The sequence below is a fragment of the Neltuma alba genome, unplaced genomic scaffold, assembly GCF_004799145.2.
Source record: "Neltuma alba isolate B1F8T4 unplaced genomic scaffold, ASM479914v2 tig00012769_pilon, whole genome shotgun sequence".
Taxonomy (NCBI): domain Eukaryota; kingdom Viridiplantae; phylum Streptophyta; class Magnoliopsida; order Fabales; family Fabaceae; genus Neltuma; species Neltuma alba.
In genome coordinates this window covers 285154-309442 of record NW_021637179.1, presented here as the reverse complement: position 1 = coordinate 309442, position 24289 = coordinate 285154, and the positions used below count along the sequence as shown (strand labels likewise).

The window sequence follows — 24289 nt, the reverse complement described above, 5'->3', positions numbered from 1 at the left end:
TCCTTCTGATCATTCGTTTGTTTCTCCAAAATGTTAAGAAAAACAAGCAAACAAAAACCTATTGTGGCAGGATATTTGAATTTCACCCACAAGGAACGCACCTTCAAATATGTTGAATTCCTCATCTATTTGAAGAAGTTTAAAGGCACTTCGAGCACGCCAACCTTCCTCTTTAGCTTTCCGATAATAGATATCCTGTTAAAAGAAGAGGAAAAAATCCAGCTGAACACGAAGAAGCAACAAAGTAAGAGAACATAATCAGAGAGAGATATATCAATCATACCCTCTTGTCCCTTGAAGCCTTGCCCATGGTTTTTGGTTACTGCGTTATTAATTTGTATTTAAAAATGCCTCCTTTCTCCCAATGTTAGTGTTCCAGGAACCCGCCAAATATCAAGGGCAATCAAGCTTAGTTTGATAAAAATAAAAGATGACAGAGGAAAAGGATGAAAGAAAGTTAAAGTTTAGCTCGTCTGCGATTTGTGAGGCACAGTTCGTTTGAAATGCAGACGCGGCGCTGCATAAGCTCCTGCCTGGGCTCCCCTCATAGCCAGGTCCGGCACGCTTGAGCATTAAATATGATTTAAAAAAAAAAAAGACAACTTTTTTTCTTTCTAAAAAAAATTTAACTATCTCATCAATTTCTTCTTCTTCTCTTATGATTTTATTTTGTTTATTAGAAAAACTCATGGATCAATCTTTTTAGTCCTTGCAGAATATTCAGGTCAAAGGTTTCTTCTGTTATTATTTGATCATGTTTACTTTCGTTGAATTAATCTTTCTTTGCTTTTTTTCCCCGATAGAAGATTTGGGTTCAAGTATAGTTTTTGAGTTTTACCCAAAATTAGTGAGTTCAGGAAAAATGGAAATTAAATCTCACCATTCATAGTTTAAATTTTTAAAATCTTATTTTTCAGGAGAAAATTAGAATATTATATCAGATCCTCCTTACGCCAATGGACATGGTGTGGGGATCTAACATTTTTATCATTATCTTACGGATTATAAAAAAATCTAGTTTATGTATTATATATAAATTTACGGATTGTAAAAAAAAAAAATCAAATTCTAAGCAAAGTGAAACCTGGGCAGTTCTATATTTCCCTTGTAACTTTCACTTTTCTATAAATAAAAATAACTTTTTTAAAAAATTATATTCCCATTCTTATTTTAAAAAAATTATAGGAAAAATCTCAATTAAATCCAGTAGAAATATTTAAATTCAAATTGAGGCATACACTTCTAATAAATTCCTAATCAGGATATAAGACCTAATTAGGGATTGTTAAATGTTGTTAAATGACCAAATACTCTTCTTTAATTAAAAATGAAATTTGATTATTTTATATCTTTGAAGTGGTTTGTCATTTCTTATTATTAATACTTAGACCAAAATATAAATAGTTTTTTAGTATTTGAAGTTTTGTATATATAACAAAAACCTTCAAAATATTTTCATAAAACATTTTAAATTACAATATAAGTAGTCTTTAAATAAATACTTTTTCTTTTTAGGTTGTAAATATTTGTTTTAAGATTTTAAAATATTTAGTTATAAATGTAATAATTTACATTTTCGGTTGGATTCAATATTTCTTAAGTAAATAAAACTCACATAAATTATAACAACTGAGAATAAAAGATATTTGTTTAAAGGTTACTTATATTTGTAATTTAACATGTCTTATTAAAATATTTTTAATAGTGTAAGTTATATATATAAATTTCAAACATTGTAAAATTACTTGTATGTATTTTAGTCTGAAAAAATAATCATAAAAAATGAGAAATCACTTGAAACTTGAGAGGGATAAAATAGTTAATTTTTCTTTTTAATAAAAGAAGGGCATTCTAGTTATTCTACAACATTAAAAAATCTCTAAATAGTTCTCATTACCTAATTAGAAATTTGTTAAAAATATAAGCCTAAATTTAAATTTAGGTATTTTGGATGAATTTAAATAGGATTCTCACAAAATTATATTCCCATTTTTATTCGTACCCAACACTCATCCTCAATGATTTGAACATATTTTTAAAATTTAAATACCTAAATTTTATCCTGATATTACTTCGTTATAATGACAAGAAACAAGAAGTGGAAGCACTTGTTTTAAGATTACGCATATGAAATTCAATGTAGGTGATAGAATTAAAATTCAAAAATTCAAAAAAATTTAAGAACACAGTTAATACTTGTATTTCTAAATAAAAATGAGTAAAAATTATCATATTCTACCATAACACGTATGATAATATATGCCGAGGCAAAATCATTTCCCTGATTTGAGCAATACTAACATCCAGGCATGTTTGGCAACCGACGATTATGCGAACCAGCAAGACCCGTGGCTAGAACATGACTATAAACTTGAACAAGTAAAGAGTCGAGAGGAATATGAAAAGATTTGACAACGAATAGCAGAGCATCAATATCAGCTGGGGGGGGGGAAAAAAAAGTTAAGTTAAAACATTACATTTGACAAATTTCATCGGATAAGGTCCAATTCAAATCTAATATCTAATCGCATAAATATAATACAAAAATATTAAGAATGGAAAGCCTCAAATGTAGATAGCTGGTTTGGACCGCCTTGAAAGAAACCCCAAAATCAGCTTCCGCTGACAGCAGGGATTGTAACTGGTTTTGCATCTTCAGCTTTCTCATGCTCCTTGTTCAGCATCTGGTGATCCAATAGTTCAGTTAGAAGTTAGAACAATGTACAGATATCACACCAACCGCTTAGGCCTTCGCAAGAGACGACAACTCACCTTATTATTAATCAAATTGTGAAGTGCAATGATGCTCCGGATCAGAGAAGAAAGATAAATAACCAGCATCATGTCATTTGTTTTCACTGCAGAGGTACAAATGAACATGCATTATTATTGCAATCACACTGGTAGGCCCAAGATCAAAAGAAACTAGCAATTCAAGGGCATACATTTTTTCCTTTCAATCTATTCTAAGCTAGAATGTAACTTCTCCTTTTATCAAAAAAAAAAAGAAAAAAAGAATGTAACTTCTCCTCCACGCGCTGGGCTTTTAAGGCAACCACTATTTCTTCCTTAAGAAACACTATTTCTTATATCTAATGAAACTGGAAAGATCTCAACTGAGTTTGATAGGAGCTTTGTGCATTGGGTTTCGAGCATTTTCCATTAGGTTTAACAGAAGGAATCTTCTGGCCCAAAAAAGGAAGGGATCTCATCTCCAAAAAGATGCACCTTCTTTTATTTTTGTTTTTTAACCAAAAAAGGTAAGAAACTAGCATAATCAACATCAGACCACCTGTTATGTTGTAATGAAGAATCAAATAGAAAACGACTAAAAACTACACTTAATTCAATCCTTCAACATTAAGCATGTAGTACCTGCAAAGGCCTTGATTAACTCTGAAACGTTGAGATTAGGAAGAAGGTTGAACACGTCCTGCAATTTGTCAAGTGCACAAGAGAACTCTATGAGATATGATTGTTCCGTCCAAGTAGTAATCAACTAATCATGGGTAAAAAAGTTCCAAGATCAACAAGCTTATACGAGGCACAATCCGTATGACTAAATAAGAGAACATTTAACTACATAAACTTTGTCCACGTGGACAGCACCCATTTAAAACCAGAACAAGCAAGTCACATCACAGCATAAAAATTAATATCTAAGACAGTTCTTCATATAAGCTTTTGGCCATGTACCCGCCTATAAATGCAACATACTCTATTTTGTTTTTTGTTTTTATTGGGGGATAATGAAAGGGAAGAACACCAAGAAAGATTTTAGTTTTAGATAATACAAAATGTAGTTAGCATGATTGCAAATTTAAGTGATTCGCTTGTACCTGCAGATGGTAAAGTATCTCATGGTTCAATGGAAGCTTCCCATCAATTACCAGATCAAGGTAACCCCGTATCTCTTTTAATCTAGCATCTAATCCTTTTAGCGCAGTAAGTTTACCAGAAACCTGAACAAAGTAGGCAGTTTGTCAGTTCAAATTCTATATTAAGCGGATAAGATTGTACACACTGAATTTTGGGAATATGATTGGATTGAGGAGAATGGAAGATTGAATTCAGACCTTCCTCTTGGTTTAGATCTAAAACAAACCTCCCCCTTCCTTTACTTCTCCATTCCTCCTTCATCATTATCCTCCTCATTCCAAACATACCCTAACTCTCTAGTTGCTAGTGAAGAAAGTATGATTGAAAACAAAATAAACTGCATGAAATGACAATGGAGAGGGAAATGCAAGATTAGAACCTCAGTCGCAAGTGTACTGATGGTCGTATCTTTGACATCCCTCAACAAGTGTTCCACTCCTGTACAAAAGTAGTAATATATTAGAACTCATATTGAATAAGGATAGAAACTTAGATAAACTCAGCATCCATCTACAGAGGCTGATTGGCAAAGATGTGCTAAATGCTAATAGTGAGCTGCAATTTTTATATCTTAGCATACCAATTTCCTCAACCTCATGTGCAGCAATTTCTGAAGGCACGTGAACAAAAACCTTCTGGCTCTTTTGCGTAGCATTCTGTTGTGATACATAAGAATTAGCCTCTATTCAGGAAGTATTTGAAGGGGGGACAAAGTAATACAACTTGAAATCTTCAAACCCCATGAAAAGCGTATCATAATGCAAATCATTCATCACTATGTAAAGCTTTCGAGTATCACCATGTAACTCTTACCTCCTTTACTTCTTCAACATCATAATAAGCCTTGGTCGGTATCCCTAGCTCCTTAGGCTGGACATCAATGATGACCAGCACAGGATTTGGGACATAGCTAGCATAGGACAAAGAGATAAACAAATGAGGAAAACAATCTTCTAGAGTTTGACAGGACAAAAAGGTCATATGCCAAAATGCTTTACAACAAGTAAGGACAGCTAGCTTTTCATAGAAATAATGAGCACCCAGAGAATCAAGTAGATATAATTTATTTGGTGTAATTTCTTTCAGAGAATATCATATATTTTTTACCAGCAATCGTTAGCAGATGAAGATACACGTTCTTACTTGTGGAATAATCTGTGAATGTCAAGATCATTCTCCCGTAACTTTGGGCCCGTACTATACCATCCCACAACATGCTCCTTGGCTAAAAATGATCGCAGTAAAACACGTTATTAATGTGAATGACATTCATCAAAATCCCAAGACAAGAATTCTCAATGCAAGATTACCATTTATCCTCTTGAACATAGAAAACATGGATTCATGGTAATTGTGGTCAAGGAACCAGATGCTTGGGTCCTTATCATCTTCCTCAAATGGCACTGAAATTACAAGATCATTCATATTAATGGATGCTCAAGAATTACAGAATTCTAGAAAAGGAAAATGTACTGAAAATAATCCTAATCAATATGCCCTTGATGTAAAAATCAATTAAAAAAAAGCAACAAATCAAGATTCATACACAAGAACAACCAACAGCGCAATCAAATCGCAACAATTAATTATGTCCAGTCTTAGAGTTTCTATACCTAGCAGTAGTCTGCTTACAGCACTATTTGGGACTGGCACGTCCATATTAGAGTAGTCACAAGCAGATTCCTATTCATCTTCACTGCTGAACTAAATTTTCAACAACCATTCTACACCGGTTCCTCAATATAAGTAGAGGAATCAGCGTAAGCAAGACTATCCTCATGATCACCCTTCCACATGAACACCATGGGGATATTAAGATAGTGATACTCATAAAAGTAGAGGGGTGCTGATCCTGTCATTTATTGCTGAGGTTTATTCGACAAAGTACTAGGTTAGAAGAGGACCGTCCCAAAGCATTTTGTATTGTCCGAGTCCTAATCACCAATCATAGTGTGCCGACACAGCTACTCAAGTGTTTACAATTGCATTAAATTTTTCTTAGAATAATAATAACAATCATACTCGCAAACCTAACCCTAATTCTCTTCTTAGTTGGCCAACAAAATTTCAAATCCATACTAGTTTTTGCTCCCACAGTTTTAAATTTGCAAAATTTTACCCTAAAAATATAAAAACAATCAAATCTAGAAGTCAAAATCGGAAATTTCAGGAAAGGGAACTCACCTGCATAGCTGTTGCTAACATCGACGGTGCCCTTAAATGAACTACCAAGCAAGACGCCGACGACACGTTTGCGCGTGTCCTTGGCGACCCGATTGTAGTTATCGACGATGCTGAGAAGAACCAGAGGATGCACAATGACCTTCTCTATGGGCCTGGATGAAATTTGCTGAGATTTTATCACGTCCATCTCAAAAGTATCAGATTTCTCGCTCTCGCCTCCTAAACCCTTCTGGCCTTCTCTTTCCCTTCTTCCCGTCGGCCCCTGTTCTATTTCTATTTTCTGCGAGCAATAAAAAATATCAAGTTAAAACTCTAGAGCTCCGCTTTTCAGCTTTACGCCCAAAAAAAGAGAGGTTTTTAAAAAATATTTTAGCGGTGAGAATAAATTTCAAAAATAAAAATAAAATATTGATGATAAAATCAACTGTCATCAACTATCAATCAATCAATTATTAATCAATTAACTATATTTTTAAAAATTTGTAATACCAGATTCATTTAAAAATGGGTTGGATATGATATTAATGGATCCGAATATATTTAATTAATGAGATTTGAATAACATATTAATTGAAATTTGAATATATTAAATTAAATGAGAAAATTTCTAGTTATTTTTTAAAAAAGTGTCGTTTTCATTTCAAACACATTATACTGTTATTTAAAATAAGGCCTGATTTTGATAACAAATATCCCACGGATCAAGAGTAGCAAGGACAGTTTAGAGTGTCCAAGGATTAGATTCATTTTGGCGAAAACACGGATCCAAGCAAACCAATTGTTTTGGATTAAAAACATACGATCTGTTCCATTCGATATGAAAGAGTTTGATTCAGTTTAATTCAAGTTAAATTGAGACAGACTAAGAATTGAACCAAATCAATGGATTTTCACAGCATAAAAATCGAGTCAGAACTTTTTCTTGGGTGATAAATAAGCGCTTTAATTTTTTTTTTTTGGGGTAAAAAAACCAAATTAAATGCTTTTACATTTTACAATAACAATCAACAGGGAAAAAAAACAATAGCCACAAAACTTGTGGCTCAATTCTAATCCTCATAATCACAATATCTGGATCCATTGGTATATTTTGACGATTCTTCAAATTCCTTACCGTTTACTAACCGGGCAAGTTTTGAAATCTTGATCGGATTCGAAACCAAGTGATCATCTTCATACGATTATCACCAAAAATAAAAAGAGATCATCTTCATCCGAATCTTGCTTTTCTTTACTATTTAATTTATCCAAACGGACCGACATATATTCCTTTGTATTCTTGCCTCCTCTGCAAGTCTTTTATAATATAACCCCTTTTCATGGAGCAATCAGCATCCATTAAAATTCCCTCCCTAGATAAGCCTATCTTCTTTGCTAAAGCGACGAGGTAATGGGGATAAGAGAAAGGTGCACTTATTCAACTGGCCGAATTATTTGCACGTTCGGGGTAATTGAGGATTACTGATTCAAAGTACTAGAGAATTTTTTTTTCATAACTCTTTCAACTCTCCCTTCTTCTTCTTGTTTCTTTTTTTTTTTGGTTGGCTTGAATTAATGGAAGGTTGAAACCTACCAAGTCAATATTTCTCTTGCTATTCATCAAATATAGAAACTCGTCCGGCCACTAATTGAAGGGGCTGTAGATTTTTTTTGTCAATTAAAATTAGTGGGTTTACTGAGGGTCGCGTGTGGAGTTAAAATGTTATCATAATTACTCTAAAATTTGTTTTGGGAGCTGGAGATAAATGAGGAAACTGGTCTAACCCGGTCGCCACCATGGAAGGAGCAAAGGTCTTTTTTGTTTCTTTGAAGTCCTTTCTTTAAAAACAACCAACGTTGCCTTTTTCAAAAATGGGAGATGAAATGGAAAGAATTAGGAGGGAATAAGTAACAATAACATTCTAAACATCAAAATCTAATTAAATTATTAAATTTTTGTGTATATAAAAATATAATGTATAAATTTACATAGTACATTCTTTACACCAAATAAGTATTAATTAATTACAACTAAATCAAATATAGAAAACTTTAAAGGCAAGCACAGATTGTAGACAATAGCCTTATGGAGCAGTGCTATGAAAATTTCTATCCGGGCAACTTCCTATAATTACTTAAGGAAAGTGTTTTCAACAAAATTATTCTTATGTATTTATTTCGTATACTAAAAAATAACTTGTAAAAGGTTAATTCAAAATATGGAAATCATAGAATCAATTTCGCTTGTATTATTAAGAGGCTAATATCTGCCCTTCTAACAGTAAAAACAAAACAAGAGAAGTAAGTTCAAATAATTAGCCGAATTAGAACATTTCATTTGGAGATCAACTTGATTTGAGACAACTAAATTTCAAACTTTTGACTCATGAAAAATCCAGCCTCATAGTAGGGGAATGATGATTTTTCCAGGAAAGACCAAGTAGAAACTTGCTTATGCACTACAAATTAATTGTCACTCCAGAAAGGAGGGTTGATTTCAGACATTCTTCGAAAAATCCTTAGATGCACAGAAAACCTGGTAAACTTTGAGGCAAAAGAACGCTACTTCTAAATTATGACCTCGCTTGTGCACTACAAGTTGACAATGGAATGACAAGAACTCAGGACCGCTTTACTTGGCTACCAATGGAAATGTCAAAGGAAAGTTTGACGTTCTTCAATATTAGCCTTCGAACTTTTTACTGTTTTACATAAGAATGACCATTGTCGCTTACAACATGGCATACCATCCCCATATGCACACATTTTACAACAAAAAGTCGTTAACCTCGAATCTCATGATTCCTTCACCATAATAACCAGTATCCAACCAACTCAGGACCTTATAAACTTATATCACTATGCACATTCAACCTGAGCTGAATGAACAACACACAAAATAGCACTGCGGTTGATCTCACTTCACTCAGCGAAATTGCACTTCGGCATTTGTATAGCAATTCTACAAGTTTCAGCACTACTTTTTAGTCTCCACAAACTCTAGTTTCAGAAATGTGTGAAACCATATAGCAAAAGAGAACTGCGAGCTAGTAAGGTAAAATATGGCATGCTGCCTGTCAGTGTTTTAGCCTTCGGTTATCTAGGAAACAAAAAGGGGCATGGAAGATCACCGCTGATAATGAAATCAACTCTTGAAAATTTTCAGAGAAGGAATGACTTGATATAAACAAACAGATGAATGAAAACTGACCCCCTTAATTTTTACACCAACAATTACCTACTTGTACAAAACTCTCTAAGAGCAGTTGTTCTTTAGAGGAGCTCGATCCTGGTTACCTAACATCCTGGTAAAACAATGAGTTTGAATAACTTAATCAAGATCGCATCTGAAGAACTTTTTGGCATGTACAATGGCAGCAGAACGGGTTAAACTAAGATCCCAAACATCTGTTCACCTGCAAAGCATACTTCTTCCAACAATGTTTGTCTACGACCTAGTTTCAAAAGAAGAAGAAAGAAGGTCTAGTTACTGGAACTTTACATAACAAGAAAGCTTAGCACGTACACTGTAGGCACCAAACTACCAGAGCTCTAATAAGGAAAGATTCTAGTCATTCAATGATACTTCAGAGAGCAATCGGTGAGTAGTAGTACGCAGACAAACCCTGTCATCCCCCCCTGCCAATGATATGCTCATGTTTTAAAGTTTAGCATATTGATTTACAGCTCCAAATAGCGGTGTGCTAAACTAGAATGGTAGACAAAGTCATTTGTATTATGCTAAAATAGAGTAGTATTTTAAGCAATTAATAGACCAGAAATGACTTCAATTTCTGGTTCCATAAAAAATTGTCCCATTCAGAAGTTTTACGTTTGCCATCTGGGCCTAATACAATCGTCTTCCTTCCTTTATTCGAGTTTGGAGCTGGCTATGAAATATTGGCAGAGATATAAAACAAATATAATCGGGGACAAAGTATGTTGTAAGTATAAAATCATCGGTGACACGCTGATAGAATTCGAAGCCATACCTAAAATTGCAGTTTCCGGGGAGGAAAAGTCTCTGGCATAGTGCAAAAGGGTCTGTTGTAAAGTAGGGTGACCACGCTCAACTAAATAAAGCCGGTTTGAGACAAAATTCTCATAGCCATGACAATTCCTTGATCACAAAACCGAAATCGCCCCAGAAGAACAAGAACTCTCCCACACTTCAATACCTTCAACCTCTTCTCTGCTAATAAACAACCTGTTCCCACCACCATCGATCTGCTTAATAATCCCCCTCTCTGAATTCTCTATTTTATCCACGAAATTTCTTCTATACAAACCCTCAGCATCTCCACCAGCTATTTCTGCACCATTTTTCATCCCTTCGAGTCTGGACCAAACCTCTAAATCACCCTCTCTCCCGACAAACACCTGCTTCCTGTAACAATGAATCACACTGCTGCTAACTCTCCCGGTGTTCACCAAGCTTGGGTTCTTTTCTTGCAAATAAATCCACGGATCCTCTTTTAAATGCCGCATGTCCGCCATTGCCAAATCCCCGGATTGAGAGCAGAGCTTGAACAAAGCCAAGCCTTCCACGTCGACGTCCACGCACGCAAACGAATCCCCAAACCTACTGCTTCTACCTGCACCCGGCTCATTCGTCTCCCACACCACCTCGCTGGAACGAGGGTCCCACAATCTGATGTAGCCAGAGTATCCAAAAGCCCCGCTCGTAACTGCACTTCCGACAAGCACGCCGGTCTGGGGTACCCACGTCAGCTTCCCAGGAACCGTATGCTTAGCCTGATTACCAGATTGTCTAGCGAGCTGAGACACGACCTGAAGCTTTGTTTTATCTACTTCAAGGACACAATTCTCTCTGTGCGGGCAATCAAACGCCGCAAAAATGGAACTCTCTGAGCCAGCTATTGCGTTCACTCGGGCCTTGAAGATACGGGGATCAGAAGGATCAGTCCACTGAACCGTCCCGATGTTGCGCCCATCGGAGAAATCGTAGAAGTGTAGTCCCGCGTTGGATTCTGACCCTATAGCCACAATTTCGGGCCAGACACGGCAAATCGAATCAATTTCGTCTAGATGAGTTCGAATGGTGCATGAGTGGCTGAGATTCCAGTCGTAGCAAGAAATCTGACCACCGTGGGCTATCCAAATGGATCCATCGACCTCGGCGGCAGTGAAAGTGGTAGACAAGCCTTCAGACGCCGGTCGAATTGTTGCGGTGCCAGAGGCGTCGATCCCATCCAATGGTGACGGCGCCATGGCCGACCTGAGTTGGGCGTCGATGCCGTAGTAAAGGGCTTCATCGGCGAGTTCTTGCTTGGAGAAACGACGAGCCGTGGAGGGGAGCTGCTTGGTGCGGAGGAGAGAGAGGAGGACGGAGAAGATCTCGGGGTCGCGGTCAATGAAAACTGGGTGGTTATCGCCGGTGTCACGGAGGGAGAGAGCGGTGAGTAGGGAATCCGAACCACCGGAACGAAGGGTGGCAAGCGTCGTCTGGAAGAGCTTCCCGCCGACGTTGAGCTTGATACGGTCGTCCGGAGAGGTCACATAACTAGAGGCAGAAGTTGCCACATCCATTGAGAGAGCACCACGAAGATAGTCCAAAGCTTTTGACCAGCTTGGAAAATGGAAATCTGGGAAATGATGATCTCCGAATCAACCTCTCAGAATCGAAACGAAACGATGCGTTCCCCTCGTTGTTTCACCAATTATATCTTGCATTCTTAGAATGGCGGTGGGACAACGGTGGACATTTTCCGAAACCTTCCCAACGATGCAAGAGCTGGAATCTTTGGCTTCGTCTCCTTCATCGTTTTCCCTCAGATATGTTTTTCTCATCTGCCGTCTATTTTCAATCTCAGCTGCAAGACTACATCATATATCATATAGAAGAATTTGTTACAGTAAATATGATTGATTTATACACAGAGAGCATCCTACTTCTGTTAATGACCCCAATAAATTTTCCCGGCAGTCAATACAATTAGCACAATCTGTTTTAAACCCTTTCTTTTTCCTAGAATTTTAGAGTCCTCTCGCTATCTAGTCCTGCAAATGAATCTATAATGTAAACTGAGACTTAAGGCATGAAAGGATAAATACTCATTTATTTAGTACATCAACATTTTTAATTGTAAATTTATAAGCAGTAATATGAAGAAGCTTCTAGTCGAAAGCAGAAAAACGTTGATCTGCCCGCCTTGCTTGCGAAATTTCAAAGTTGGAGTAAGTTTCTAGTTCTTCATTTGAAGATGAAAATGAAGGTCTGAACTGTGTTTGGTTTTACCTCTTGCTGTGTGGACATGACTTAGCCCGGAACGGGCTGAAGTTTTCTTACTAATAGCCTATAAATAGTACTGAAAAATTCTCCTCATACCATATGGTGGGGATTATATTCCTAGATGGTATAGTCAAAATTGTTCAAGATTAGAACAAGTTTTAAAATTCATCCAAGTAAGAATAACATTTTCAATAAGTTTCGTGCACTTAAACTTTATCTTAATATGAACAACTTCTTTACAATCTCTCACCTCACACCTATCCCCTATAATGATTTTAATAATAATTGGATTGGATTACCATTTGAATAATGAATTATTAGTAAATAACTAGATGGGTGTTAACTATTATATAATAATAATGGTAATGACTAATACTATATTAATTAAAAAGTTATTAATGAAAATAAGTAATGTTTGGGTTTTAAAAATTTAATAACAAAGTAATGATTAAATTGACATGAACAAAAAATAAAAATTGATCTACCTTACAAATAATGATTCCTGATATCACATATTGAACTCCTTTGCATACATTGTAGTTTTTGTTGCATATTCACTTCTTATTAAGTTTGATCAAATATGCCATTTGTCTGCGTAGTTAGCTTATTTAAATTAATTTAAGGTTATTCAAAAAAAAATTAATTGCTGAGGATTGATAAATGCTTCATTTGATAGACCATCTTACTCAAAAATAAGTGTTATATTTATCTGTAAATAATACTGGATTATCAAATAAGGATATAAATAACTGAAATTGAGGACGATTGAGAGTCCTCATGGTGTAATGTGAATGATCTTTATGTCTTTTTCAGTAAAATAAAAAACTAATCAATCATTCAAATGTGTACAATATTCCTTGGAATCAATATATTAAATGGATTGAGTTAAAAACTAGAGACGTTATCAAACAAAGAGCTTATTTACAAATAAGTATTGTAATTAAATATTATAATAAATCTGATCAATGAAACATATACTGATATTCAGAAAATTTTAAATATAAAATTCAATCTATACAATGTTTACAAGGCAACATATAAATAATAATTATTTTTTTTATTCATGTCAGATATCACATAATGCGTATTAAGTTAATATGATAATTATTAATCTAATGAATTACTATACTATAAATTCTCAAGTTTTTTGACAGCAGAGAGGTCTAAATTGTGCTCCTCAAAAAAGCTAATGACTTCTCTGAAGCTCTCTACTGTAGGGAGGTAGCATGCACTATAAAGCCAAATAACCTGAAATGTTTTGATGCAACAACACTTTAAGTGAAAGTACTAGAAAGTTAAAAAAAGTAATAGAATGAAAGCGGTTATGCTGTGTAATATATATCATTAGTACCTTAAGAACACCCTCATGACCCACTAATCTTCCTGTTGCTGCAAGTGCAGCTCCAGCCAGGAAGCTAGAGTGATGAAAGAAACCCATCTGCCTTTGCCCCACATACAAATACCTCGTGGGGCTCAGAACGAATATCCATTTGGACCCATCTTTAGTATCCAGAAGCTTCCCATTCTGTCTATGCACCAGCTTGCCTCCTTCAACAATAACTACATATTCTTTCCTTTCTTTCTGCATTAGTACCACCATCAATCAACTAGATGAGATATAGCAACAAAAGTTTTTAGATAGACCCAGGCCAAATAAAAAGTGAATCGTCGCAGCTAAGTCTGTCGGGTATGAATCTATATCTAATTAAATTTCGGAACGATTGTTTACTAGTAGAAAAATGGTTGGCTGCTTTGGCTTCTAAGCCAGACATCAGGATAGAAGCGTAGATAGTAACCATATCGATGCTGTGGGTCAATCTGTGCACTAACAAAAAGAAAGTACTCCTCTTGTTCTAAATATAAAACCATTTTTATAGTGTAATATAAGATTCTTTTTGTAGTTCTTTTTGTAGTGTAAATTACACTACAAAAAAGGTTTTATATTTATGACCGAAAGAATAACATTGTCGATACTTAATATAGATCAAATCTATTGCTCAAAAGCTTCAAGATCATACAGTAGGGTACTCTTCTTAGCTAACATAGTGGTATAATGGGTAAGAACAGAGAAGGCTTCAAGGCCTTAGAGCTGGTTTTGCGGGCACGAATTTGTCATTCACCATGGAGATCAAACGGACCACATCAAATATTGGAGCTGCCACAGGGCCTTGGAATTCCTCTGAAACTCGAATTCTCTTGCCCCATATGATGAGGCACCATATGATTAAACCGAGGAATAGATAAAGAAGGAGATTGCCAATGCCAAAATTTCCAAATGAGATTTTGTAAGTGGAGCTGGGATAAGGGCCTGTTTGGATGACACTGGAAACCATGGTTTGCCCAAAATGTCATCCAAATAGGCCCCATAAAATTGCAAACCGTGGTTTAAGATAAAACCATGGTTTCACCCGGTGAAACCATGGTTTTATCAGAAGCTAATATTATTCGCTTTTGGTAAAAAATTTGGGACGGCTCATCAGTAGGCAATGGTCATTCCAAAAACACCCTCTTCCTTCTCTTCTTCGCTGGTCGACACTCCTTCTCTTCATCAAACGATCAGAGTGATTATTCTCTCCACTCAGCTTGAAGCTCAGCCCTTCGCCCCTTGATCATCAGCTTGTCTCTTCGCCCCTTCATCATCAGGTCGCGTCTTTGCCCGTTCTTCATCGCCAGCTCGACTCTTCGCTATCACTGCTCTGAAACTCGACACCGGTGAGATCGTCCTGGCCTCGCAAAAACAGGGGTGGTCGTGTGTTTCTCGACTCGCCAAAACCAAAGCAAGTGTTGGGTAGTCCGATCCATCCATCCTCTGTTTCCAATCTTCATTCTTCAGTTCGCCCGGTGAGGTCGGCTTGTGTAGTTCGGTTGGTCAGATCTTGTACTCAGGTTAGCTCTCTCTGGTGATATTAAAAATTTTGTTCACTCATGTATTTCCTCCATTCATCGATCTATCAGCTTCCTGCTTATGGTTCTAGTTCGGTCCCTCCTCTGTTTTCGGTCTGTCATCCGGTTGCAAGTCATATGAATTTTTTTAGAACCGTGGCTATTAGTATTTTGACTGTGGTATGTTGATTTGGAATGATTTGGCTGTATATCCTCTTCGAATTGCAAGCTTCCTCTCGGTTCCATTTTTGAATTTGCTGAACCAGGTTTTTGTTGTTCGAAGGAATGATATCATTATTGCTTCGTTTGGTAAATTGCTTCTGATTTTATGAAACGAAGAGGGAACAGATTCTGGTAATCAATGTCTGGTTCTGGAGGCAGGGGATGTATATGGATGAGAAAGTCTGGCAATTGTTATATAAATTCAATGCAAGTTGTTTTTCCTGTTGTTGCTTGGCGTGGGATCGTTTTTTCTGTCCAGATTTCCCCCGGAGAAGAAGCCTGTGAAGTCGAGACTTGGTTTTTTTTTTGCCGTGGATAGTACTTGTGATTAAAAGTAAATTCATTAACATTATTTGTTAAGAGTGTACGTATGGAGATGAGAACAAGTAATATCTCACTACAGAAAAAAAAAACTTTCAACCACGACTTTTAGTGGGGACATTTTGTGTCACTGTTAAAAGTGTGACTTTTAGTGGCTACATTAAGAGTTATTACTAAAAATATTACTTTCAGCAACGACTATAAATGTCGCTGCCGAAAATGTACTTTCAACGATGACTATAAATGTTGCCGTCGAAAGTATACTTTCAATGGCAACTTTTTACAATTATTACTAAAAGTCAATTTTTAACAGTGAGACTTTCAGCAACTATCTAAAGTTGTTGCTAAAAAGGACTTTTAGTGGCGACAGTTATTGTCACTATTAAAAGACGCTTTATGCTGTGGCTCAACATGTCCCCACTAAAAGTACCAAATGTCACCGTTAAAAATCACTTTCAACGACAACACTAAGAAATCCTATTTGAACTTATTATTATTATTTTAATTTTTTATAAGAAAAATCATATTTAGATAATAATTTTGTTCATTAATATGATTTGTTATGATAAAATAGAGTAATTTCACATGTTTTTGTATTAGACAGAGAAAAAGACAGAGTTAGAGAGATAATGTAGTGTGTATGAGAGTAAGAGAAAGGGAAGGAGGAATAAATGAGTGTGGTATGAGAGTGAGATATTATAATTATGTGTGTGTGAAAGAGTTAAATAATCATAATAAAATTATAATAAATTTTATTATTTTTATATGCTATTTTCATATTTCATAATTATAAATATAAATATTAAAATAAATAATATAATAACTTAAATAATTAGAAATAAAAAAATATAACAACTAATATTATTAATTATATGTTTTATATAAAATGGATATTATTAATAAATGTTTTAATCAAATAAGAAATTCAAAGATAAATATTTAATAATAGTATTATTATTTAACAACATTTAATATAATAGCCTTTAGTTGCAACAAGCGGCTACAATTTTGGTCACCACTAAGGGGTAGTTTTAGCAGTGACTTTTTATCACCATTGAAAGTCTATTTAATATTTTATTACTATTATATATATATATTTGCTTTTATAACAATTACCACCAAATTCATTCCAACTCAATGACAAGAAGAAAAGATGCAGAAGAAGGAGGTTCCTATTTTCTCTGACGTGGCTATCACCATTGAAAATTGAGTCTTCGTTAAAAGTCAATTTTTTGGTAGTGCTGCTACTTGCATCCCAAGCCACTTAATTGGGGTTAGATGTTCATAATGCAACAGTTTCGTCATTTTTGTGCTTATCAACATTTTATATAGAATTTGTATACATATTATTATGTTATTTTCACTATTCATTAACGTGACTAGTATTGCTTTTAAAATTAATATATAAATCTGAATCTTTATGCAAATACTTGGAACTAATAAGACTATCTTAATCTTTTTATTTTGAGGCTCTTTCCAAATATTTTTTTGCAATTCTTTTTATTATTAGATTCTAAATAAAATGAGTGAAATTTTAGGTCCAACTTCTTCTTTTTTTAACTTAGAGTACTAAATCTTTGAAAAATCATAAAAAAAATTGAAAACTAAATCATTTTTGGCAAATAAGATATCAAAATGTTACTCATTTTATGTAGAATCTAATGATAAAAAGAATCGGAAAAAACATTCGGAAAGAATCTCAAAATGAAAGTTAATGCATGAAAGGCTAAATACTTATTTATTTGGTTCATCGATATTTGTAAGGAAAAATCCCAAAAAAAGTCCTTGGAATATGGGAAATTCCATATTGGGTCTTGGAATTTCGGAAATGACAGAATTGGTCAGTGATCCGATGTGTCATTTGTCAAATTAAGAGGAATTGACAACTCTGCCCTCATTTACATTTATTCACTATAATGATTTAAGGAATTACTATAAGGGTAGAGTTGGGAATCAGGGCCGGCCCTTCAGGGCTGGCGGGCTTAAAAGGGCTGGCCCTCCAAGGCTGAAATTTTAAAAATACCCAATTTGCAAAGCCCGGCCCTTAAGCTACAGGGCCAGGGCCGGCCCGCGGGCTTTGGCCCGTTTAAGAAAAAATACTATTTTTTATATTTATCATATTTTTTTTATAAAAATATAAAAATAAACCAATGAAATTATTAATAAAAGATATAAATATAAATAAAATTAAGTCACAAATATAAAATATTATCATATATAAATATTCATCAATATCTAAGAACATCTAAAACATTCATTAACAAGATAACAACATCTAAAAGTTTTATCTATAATGCAATTGTGCAATCAATAAACACTATAATTAATATTTTGAAACTTCATCATCACTATAATTAATTATTTTTCTTCATAAGTATGCTTTTCTTTCGTAACAAAAATATCAAGTTTTTCTTCTTTATAAGAATTTTATTTTTAAATTTTGCAATCTAACTATTATTTTACTTTAATGTGAGAAACATTGTTGTTGAAACTCATGAATTTCTAATTCAAATTATAGAATCACAAGTTATATAAGTATAAAAACATTCTATTATCAAATATATATATAGTTTAAAAATATCAACGCATATAATATAAATCAAATCATTATTAAAGTCCAAATTAACCCATTTTTTAAAAATTTAATTGGATAAATTATTGTCTAAAACTAAATTTAATTTTAAAATGATAATAATAACTAAATATTTGAAATATTATTAACAATGTAAAAAATTAATAACATTAATATTATATAAAAAAAATTAAAAAATAAAAAAAATTATAAAATGGCTTAAAAGGGCCGGCCCTTTTAAGCCCTCGGCCCTCCAGGGCTTATTTCTCATTTTAAGAGAAAAATATCAAGCCCGGCCCTCATAATTTCAGGGCCTAAAACGGCCAGCCTGACGGGCTCGGCCCGTTTTCCCGGCTCTATATAAAGGTTTAGGTGTTACCTAGATTCGTGTAGTGAATAACTACTCACTTTTTTATAGTCAGGTATCTTGTTATTAACTACAACTAATTTTGTAATCACTAGAACAATGTAAGCATTACCTAGGTTTGTATAGAGAATAACTACTCATTTTTCATAGTCAGGTATCTTATTATTGTCTGGTACCTTATTATTAACTACAACTAATCTTGTAATCACTAGAACAATGTAAGCGTTACCTAGATTTGTTTAGAGAATAACTACTCACTTTTGCTTAGCCAGGGGCAAAATTGTTAATTCGCCTTAATTTCACAAATGACAGATTGGGTCAATGACCCAGTCTGTCATTTTTGAAATTTAAGGACCCAATCTGGGATTTTGTATATTTCAAGGGCTTTTTCTGGAATTTTTTCTATTTGTAATTGTAAATTTGTAAGCAGTTATATGAAGAAACTTCTCATAACCGGAAAGCAAATCGAGGAACGTTGATCGGCCTGCACGACTTGCAAAATTTCGAAGTTGGAGTGAGTTTCTAGCTCTTCACTTGAAGATGAAGATGAGGGTCTAAGCTATGAGTGGAGTGCTTCTAGCGGAAGGCTTTCATTTTGAAGATTCACTATTTTATTCTAGTGAAGATTTAATTCAGGGGACTCACGCCACTATTTCAATTTGAATGTAAATCTTACTTATCTCACATAAAAAGAGTGTTTGGATCACCCAAAAAATATTTTTTAACAAATACTTTTACGCAAGTTAAGATAAAACTTTTTTCACTTACTTACTTAATGCCCAATAAAATTATTTTTAAAATTATGATTTGTTTTTCATCCAAACACTTTAAAATTCTATACGGTGTATAAGTTATCTTCGTGAAAAGCTTAGGTATGATATCCAAAATAATAAAAAATTAATGAAATCTTTGCTTAGGTTTGTCCCATTGGATGCTCATGTTTGGGTACAAAGAATGAACTATCTTTACTTTTGTCTAATATTTGTATTTAAATGAAGTAAAAATACAAAATGATTATATCGTATTTTATTCATACATTTTAAAGATATTGAAACTTGAAGTATAAATTGTTCTAATTAAATAATAAAGATTTTACATACGTTAAAAAATCACATTGAATGGGGAAAAAAAAGAATTAAAATCTAATGGTTATTAAAAAAGTTGAATGGGAGAATTTTTTGTTCTAAAATAACTTGATGAGAAATAATTATTTAAGATTATTTGCCCTTCGGCGCACCATTTTTGAAGAAGATCTTATCTTAAAATTGTGATATATAAACAAAATTATTATAAGAACTCAGTCTATTATAATAAGCCGTTAATATTTGTGCTGCATGCTTTAGTCAGAAAATCATTTACCAAAACTTAATCATCAAATAATTATTAGAAAATACTGTTGTCAGTGCATAAAAATGGTTATTGCCATTCATGGCTTGGATTGTTTTTTTCGTGGCAGCAACAATTTTTCTTTCCAGCATGTTTTACACATACTAAAGAAAACTTTAAATTTTATTAACTCTTATTTAAGATTTAATAACTTTCTAACTTTATTCCTATTTAATATGTATTATATCTTATATAAATAAATTTAATACAATAATAATAAGGGGTAAATTATATATCCACACAAAAAATTTCTCTTATTATCTTATAAATAGGATAAAAAAAAATCTTTTCTTTCCATCTCATAAATCAGACAAGAGGAATAATCGGGAGAGAACCACGTGAGGCGAATCACATGACTCATTTTGTTTCGGTACGACTCAGATAACAGCATAGTGCTCGGGTTACATCAAAGTGGGTCCCCGGACTTCCGACAAAAGATCGTGGGGTTCCCGCATTTAAGTTAAACGGCAAGCCGTGTAATAGATACTACTCCTCTACGACCTGTTGGTAGAAGCAAGCCGTGTCATACAATACTTCTTTTAACATTTTATTTGTAACCTACAAACAAAATTTTATGAATAGGAGTGGAGGTAGTATAATATTACATGCAAGTAAATAAAATTATAACATTAATTTAGGTATGTTAGAGATTAGCATTAGTACATATTTTTAAAAAGGTAATGGTGACTTCTCTAAGTCATTAATATACAGAGCACTGGAGATGTAAAAGTAATACTACCTCCGGTTCTAATTATAAGACCTAGTTGACTAATTTGAGGAGATTAAGGAAAGAAGCTAAGTTAGTTATTTATAATAAATAGGTGTTGTCTTTCTTAAAATGTCCTTACTAATCAACTATATTGGTTAGGACTATAATTATTAGAAGGACTATCTTGGAAAAAAATACATCAATATGAGACACAAAATAGATTGGGGTCTTATATTTAGAACCAAAATAAAAGTCAAATAGGGTCTTATATTAAGGACCGGAGGTAGTACTTGCTTCCCAAGCCACTTTAATTGGGTTGGAGATGTTCGAAATGAAGCAATTTTGCGGATTAATTTTTTTTTTCCCCAGAAAAAATGGTAGAATGTGCACTTTAAAAAATCTGGATCTTTAAGCAAATGCTTGGAACTTAAGACTACTATCTTAACATGCTGTACAATATCGTATACAAAATCCATGTAAGCAGGGGCATGCATTTTCTTTAAATTATGTCATTTCAATTAAATGAACTTAGTTTTAATTATTTTTAAAAACTCCGTGTAATATAAAACAGGCTGACTAGCTAAAATGAGACTCACTGCACTTTGATTCCCCGCGTCTCTTAGGTATGCATGGCCTTCTTCTTATTGTCTTGTTCGTTGGGTTGTAACTAAAACAGGTTGAAAATGCAATAGATCGGGACCCGCGTGTGCCGATCCAGAAGAAAGAGTTTAGGTCTTTTCTCCTTGTGCGTGTGTGAGAGGGTTTTTCGGTTTTTTTTTTTTTAATAATGGAGTTGCAGTTTTAAAGGTGTGTTTAGATTAACAGTGACAAAACTGACTTTTATTTCATTTGATTTTTGCAAAAGTTAATTAAAATAAAAGTTAGTTAGTATAATATGATTTATGTTTGGATTGACATTTCTAAAAAGTCAGTTTGAAAAATTAAAACTTGTTTAGATAGATAATAAAAAGTAAGTTTAAATATAAAATAACTAAAACAGACATAAGTTTTTATATAAGACCCAGTTAACTAATTTAAAAAGATTAAGAATATATACAAGTTTTAGAGATCATATAATATATAATATAATTAAGTAATTTATTTAATTTTTTTAATTTATTCAGATTTTTCTATTAGAATCTTATATTAAAGAGCCAAGGTAATATATCATGCATATACAATTTGATAAATTTTTTAAAAAATAATAAATGAAATTAATTAAATTATTGGGGTTTTTTTTTTCAGAGAAGTTCTATCTTTTTATTTTTTTATAGTGCAAAGAATAGATGGACCCCATTTTGTTTTTTTTTCCCCCTTCTTGTACATTTTCTCCTCTGCGGTAGGAATGAGCTTTTTCTCTAGAAGTAACATGAAATAGCTTCGCTGGTACCGCACGGTGGGACCAAAATGTTCACTTTCACAGAAGTTATCCCAAACACATGCTTCTCCCCAGGTGACCCTGCACCGCTGGTTACACAATTTTCCAAGTGCGTTTTCTGTTCTGGAGTCTGGAACTCTGTTCAAAACAGATTTTTAAGCAAGTTTATATAAATTGAGATTAAACTCTCCTTACATACTTATCTTATATTCCATAAATTACATTGAAAAAACTACTTATAAGTTAATCCAAACAAGTCCTAAGTGGTTAAAGTACTCTTAAGGTTTGAGCCCATCCATTTTCACTCCAAGTGGAGGTTAGTCCAACTTGTTTTTATCCCAATTTTATGGATTGAGCGTTAATACAACGCAGACAACAAAAATCTAACCATGTTATCAACAACAAATGAAACGAAAAATATACTCTTCTGAATCTTAATATATGACCTAATTATTGAGTTGATTTTAGTCTTAAACTATAAAACCTATTTATTATTTATTATTTTTCTAAATTATCTTATGGATATTTCCTCAGCCATAATTAAGTAGAAAAGGGAAGGATATTAAGAAAGATGATTATAATGTTTTAGGAAAAACATATCATGTTTTTTATAATTAACTAATTTATCTAACTTCTTTAATCTAATCAAATTAATTAAATAAATATTATAGTAGGGGTCGAAAAAATAATATCTATGGGGTACTTTTAGGAAATTAAGGGCGTGTTTGGCAAGATGAAAAAGTGCTTCTAAAAAGTACTTTTTCGCAAAACGAGACAGACTCTTTCACATATTTGTTTCGTACACCGTAAGAGTACTTTTAAAACCATGATTTGGTTTCTATCCAAACACCTCTTAAAATAAAAATAAAAGAGACAAACCAAAGCCTATGCTATATAACCAACAGGGGTTGGGTCTAGCAGAAGAGACTAGTCTCTCACAACGTGGTGAACCAAAGTTTGAATCTTCGCTAGGAGAGGTGTCCACATTTAGTACCCTACAATGCCTCGAATAAGATTGTTTCTAATAGGAAGGTACTTGTGTTTTAGTAAAAAAAAAAAAAAAAAAAACCTATGCTATACATATATTTCTTCCGCCATCTGTACTGTGGATACCATGTGAAAGCAAACTGATGTGTAGCTGAAGATCTGAAATCTGACGCTAGTTTCCCAGTCTCCTCATTAATTGAAGTTAACTGCTCCAAAATGTTCCCCCCATAAAAATGCTTGTCCTCTCATCAAGGTGTTTCGATTTTGTTTTCCTAAACTAGATCGAAGTCACAAGTGTGTTGCATCCAAGAAAATTGCTGTGCCAATGGTCATACCCCTTTCATGTCTTCTTCATTTGAAGCATATATTGTTTTAATAAAATAAAAAGTATATCAAAATTTTTAATGTTTGAAAATCACCTCAACTGGAAAAAAAGTATAATCTAAATTATCAGAAAAGTTTATTGGGAGTTTTTTTTAAGTTGAATGGGAGATTTTTGGTTCTTTAAGAATTTGATGAGAAATAATTATTTGAAATTATTAGCTGCTAATGGCCTGGACAAATGTAGGTAAAATTATGACAAGAATCAGTATGTTGGCCAAAAAAAAAAATTTGAGAATTCAGTATAATATGCCATTAATCTTTGTGCTGCCCCTTTTTTTTGGACTGAAATCTTTGTACTACTTTAGTCAGAAAATCATTTTTCAAAACCTAATCACGAAATAAATTAATTCTAGGATATCGTTCTCGACGCATAAAATGGGCAATGACTGCCATTCTATCACAGGGGAAATTTTTTTTGGCAGCGATGATTATTTAAAATTTTATCAATGTTAATAATATTATCTCCAATTTTTAATATAAGAAATAGTTATTAACTAATTTAAATAGATTAAAAAATTAATTAAATTAATTATTTGTAATAATACTCTTTTATGAACAATACATATGTATCGGGGAAAATTTTGGGAGAGAAGCTTGTTCCCATGACTTTTTCTTTACTCTTGTTTCCCTTTTTGTATTGCTAATTAAAAACTCATTTCGGTGTTATATAGAATATAAAAATGAATTATGTAGATTAAAAAGAGTTAGTTAAAACTGACTTAAAAAACTAAATGTATCAAAATATATTTCATTTTCCAAAAATATCGTAGACAAAGTGGTAGCGA

At 33.5% G+C, this 24289-nt stretch overlaps 2 protein-coding genes across 2 annotated transcripts; both read right to left on the bottom strand.

The window, feature by feature from the left end:
* Positions 1-2446: 2446 nt before the first annotated feature.
* Positions 2447-6328, bottom strand: LOC114730860 (26S proteasome non-ATPase regulatory subunit 7 homolog A-like). Its single transcript, XM_028917963.1, has 10 exons — positions 6064-6328; positions 5190-5282; positions 5023-5104; positions 4693-4789; positions 4460-4535; positions 4259-4317; positions 3840-3962; positions 3376-3433; positions 2773-2858; positions 2447-2684 (listed from the first exon to the last, which is right to left on the bottom strand). The coding sequence occupies exons 1-10, from the start codon at positions 6248-6250 to the stop codon at positions 2613-2615; spliced, it is 933 nt and encodes a 310-aa protein (XP_028773796.1). The 5' UTR covers positions 6251-6328; the 3' UTR covers positions 2447-2612.
* Positions 6329-10167: 3839 nt separating this feature from the next.
* LOC114730855 (BTB/POZ domain-containing protein At3g09030-like) lies at positions 10168-11592 on the bottom strand. The gene has a single exon (XM_028917961.1). It carries the CDS (start codon positions 11590-11592, stop codon positions 10168-10170), a length of 1425 nt encoding a protein of 474 aa, XP_028773794.1.
* Positions 11593-24289: the final 12697 nt, after the last annotated feature.

Excerpts from the sequence above, each read along its gene's own strand:
- LOC114730860 (XM_028917963.1), bottom strand. The coding sequence starts at position 6,250 with ATGGACGTGATAAAATCTCAGCAAATTTCATCCAGGCCCATAGAGAAG. Across the intron at positions 5,105-5,189 it reads TATGTTCAAGAGGATAAATG|CCAAGGAGCATGTTGTGGGA; the intron begins GTAATCTTGCAT and ends GATCATTTTTAG. Across the intron at positions 3,434-3,839 it reads AGATACTTTACCATCTGCAG|GACGTGTTCAACCTTCTTCC; the intron begins GTACAAGCGAAT and ends GACAAATTGCAG.
- LOC114730855 (XM_028917961.1), bottom strand. The coding sequence starts at position 11,592 with ATGGATGTGGCAACTTCTGCCTCTAGTTATGTGACCTCTCCGGACGAC.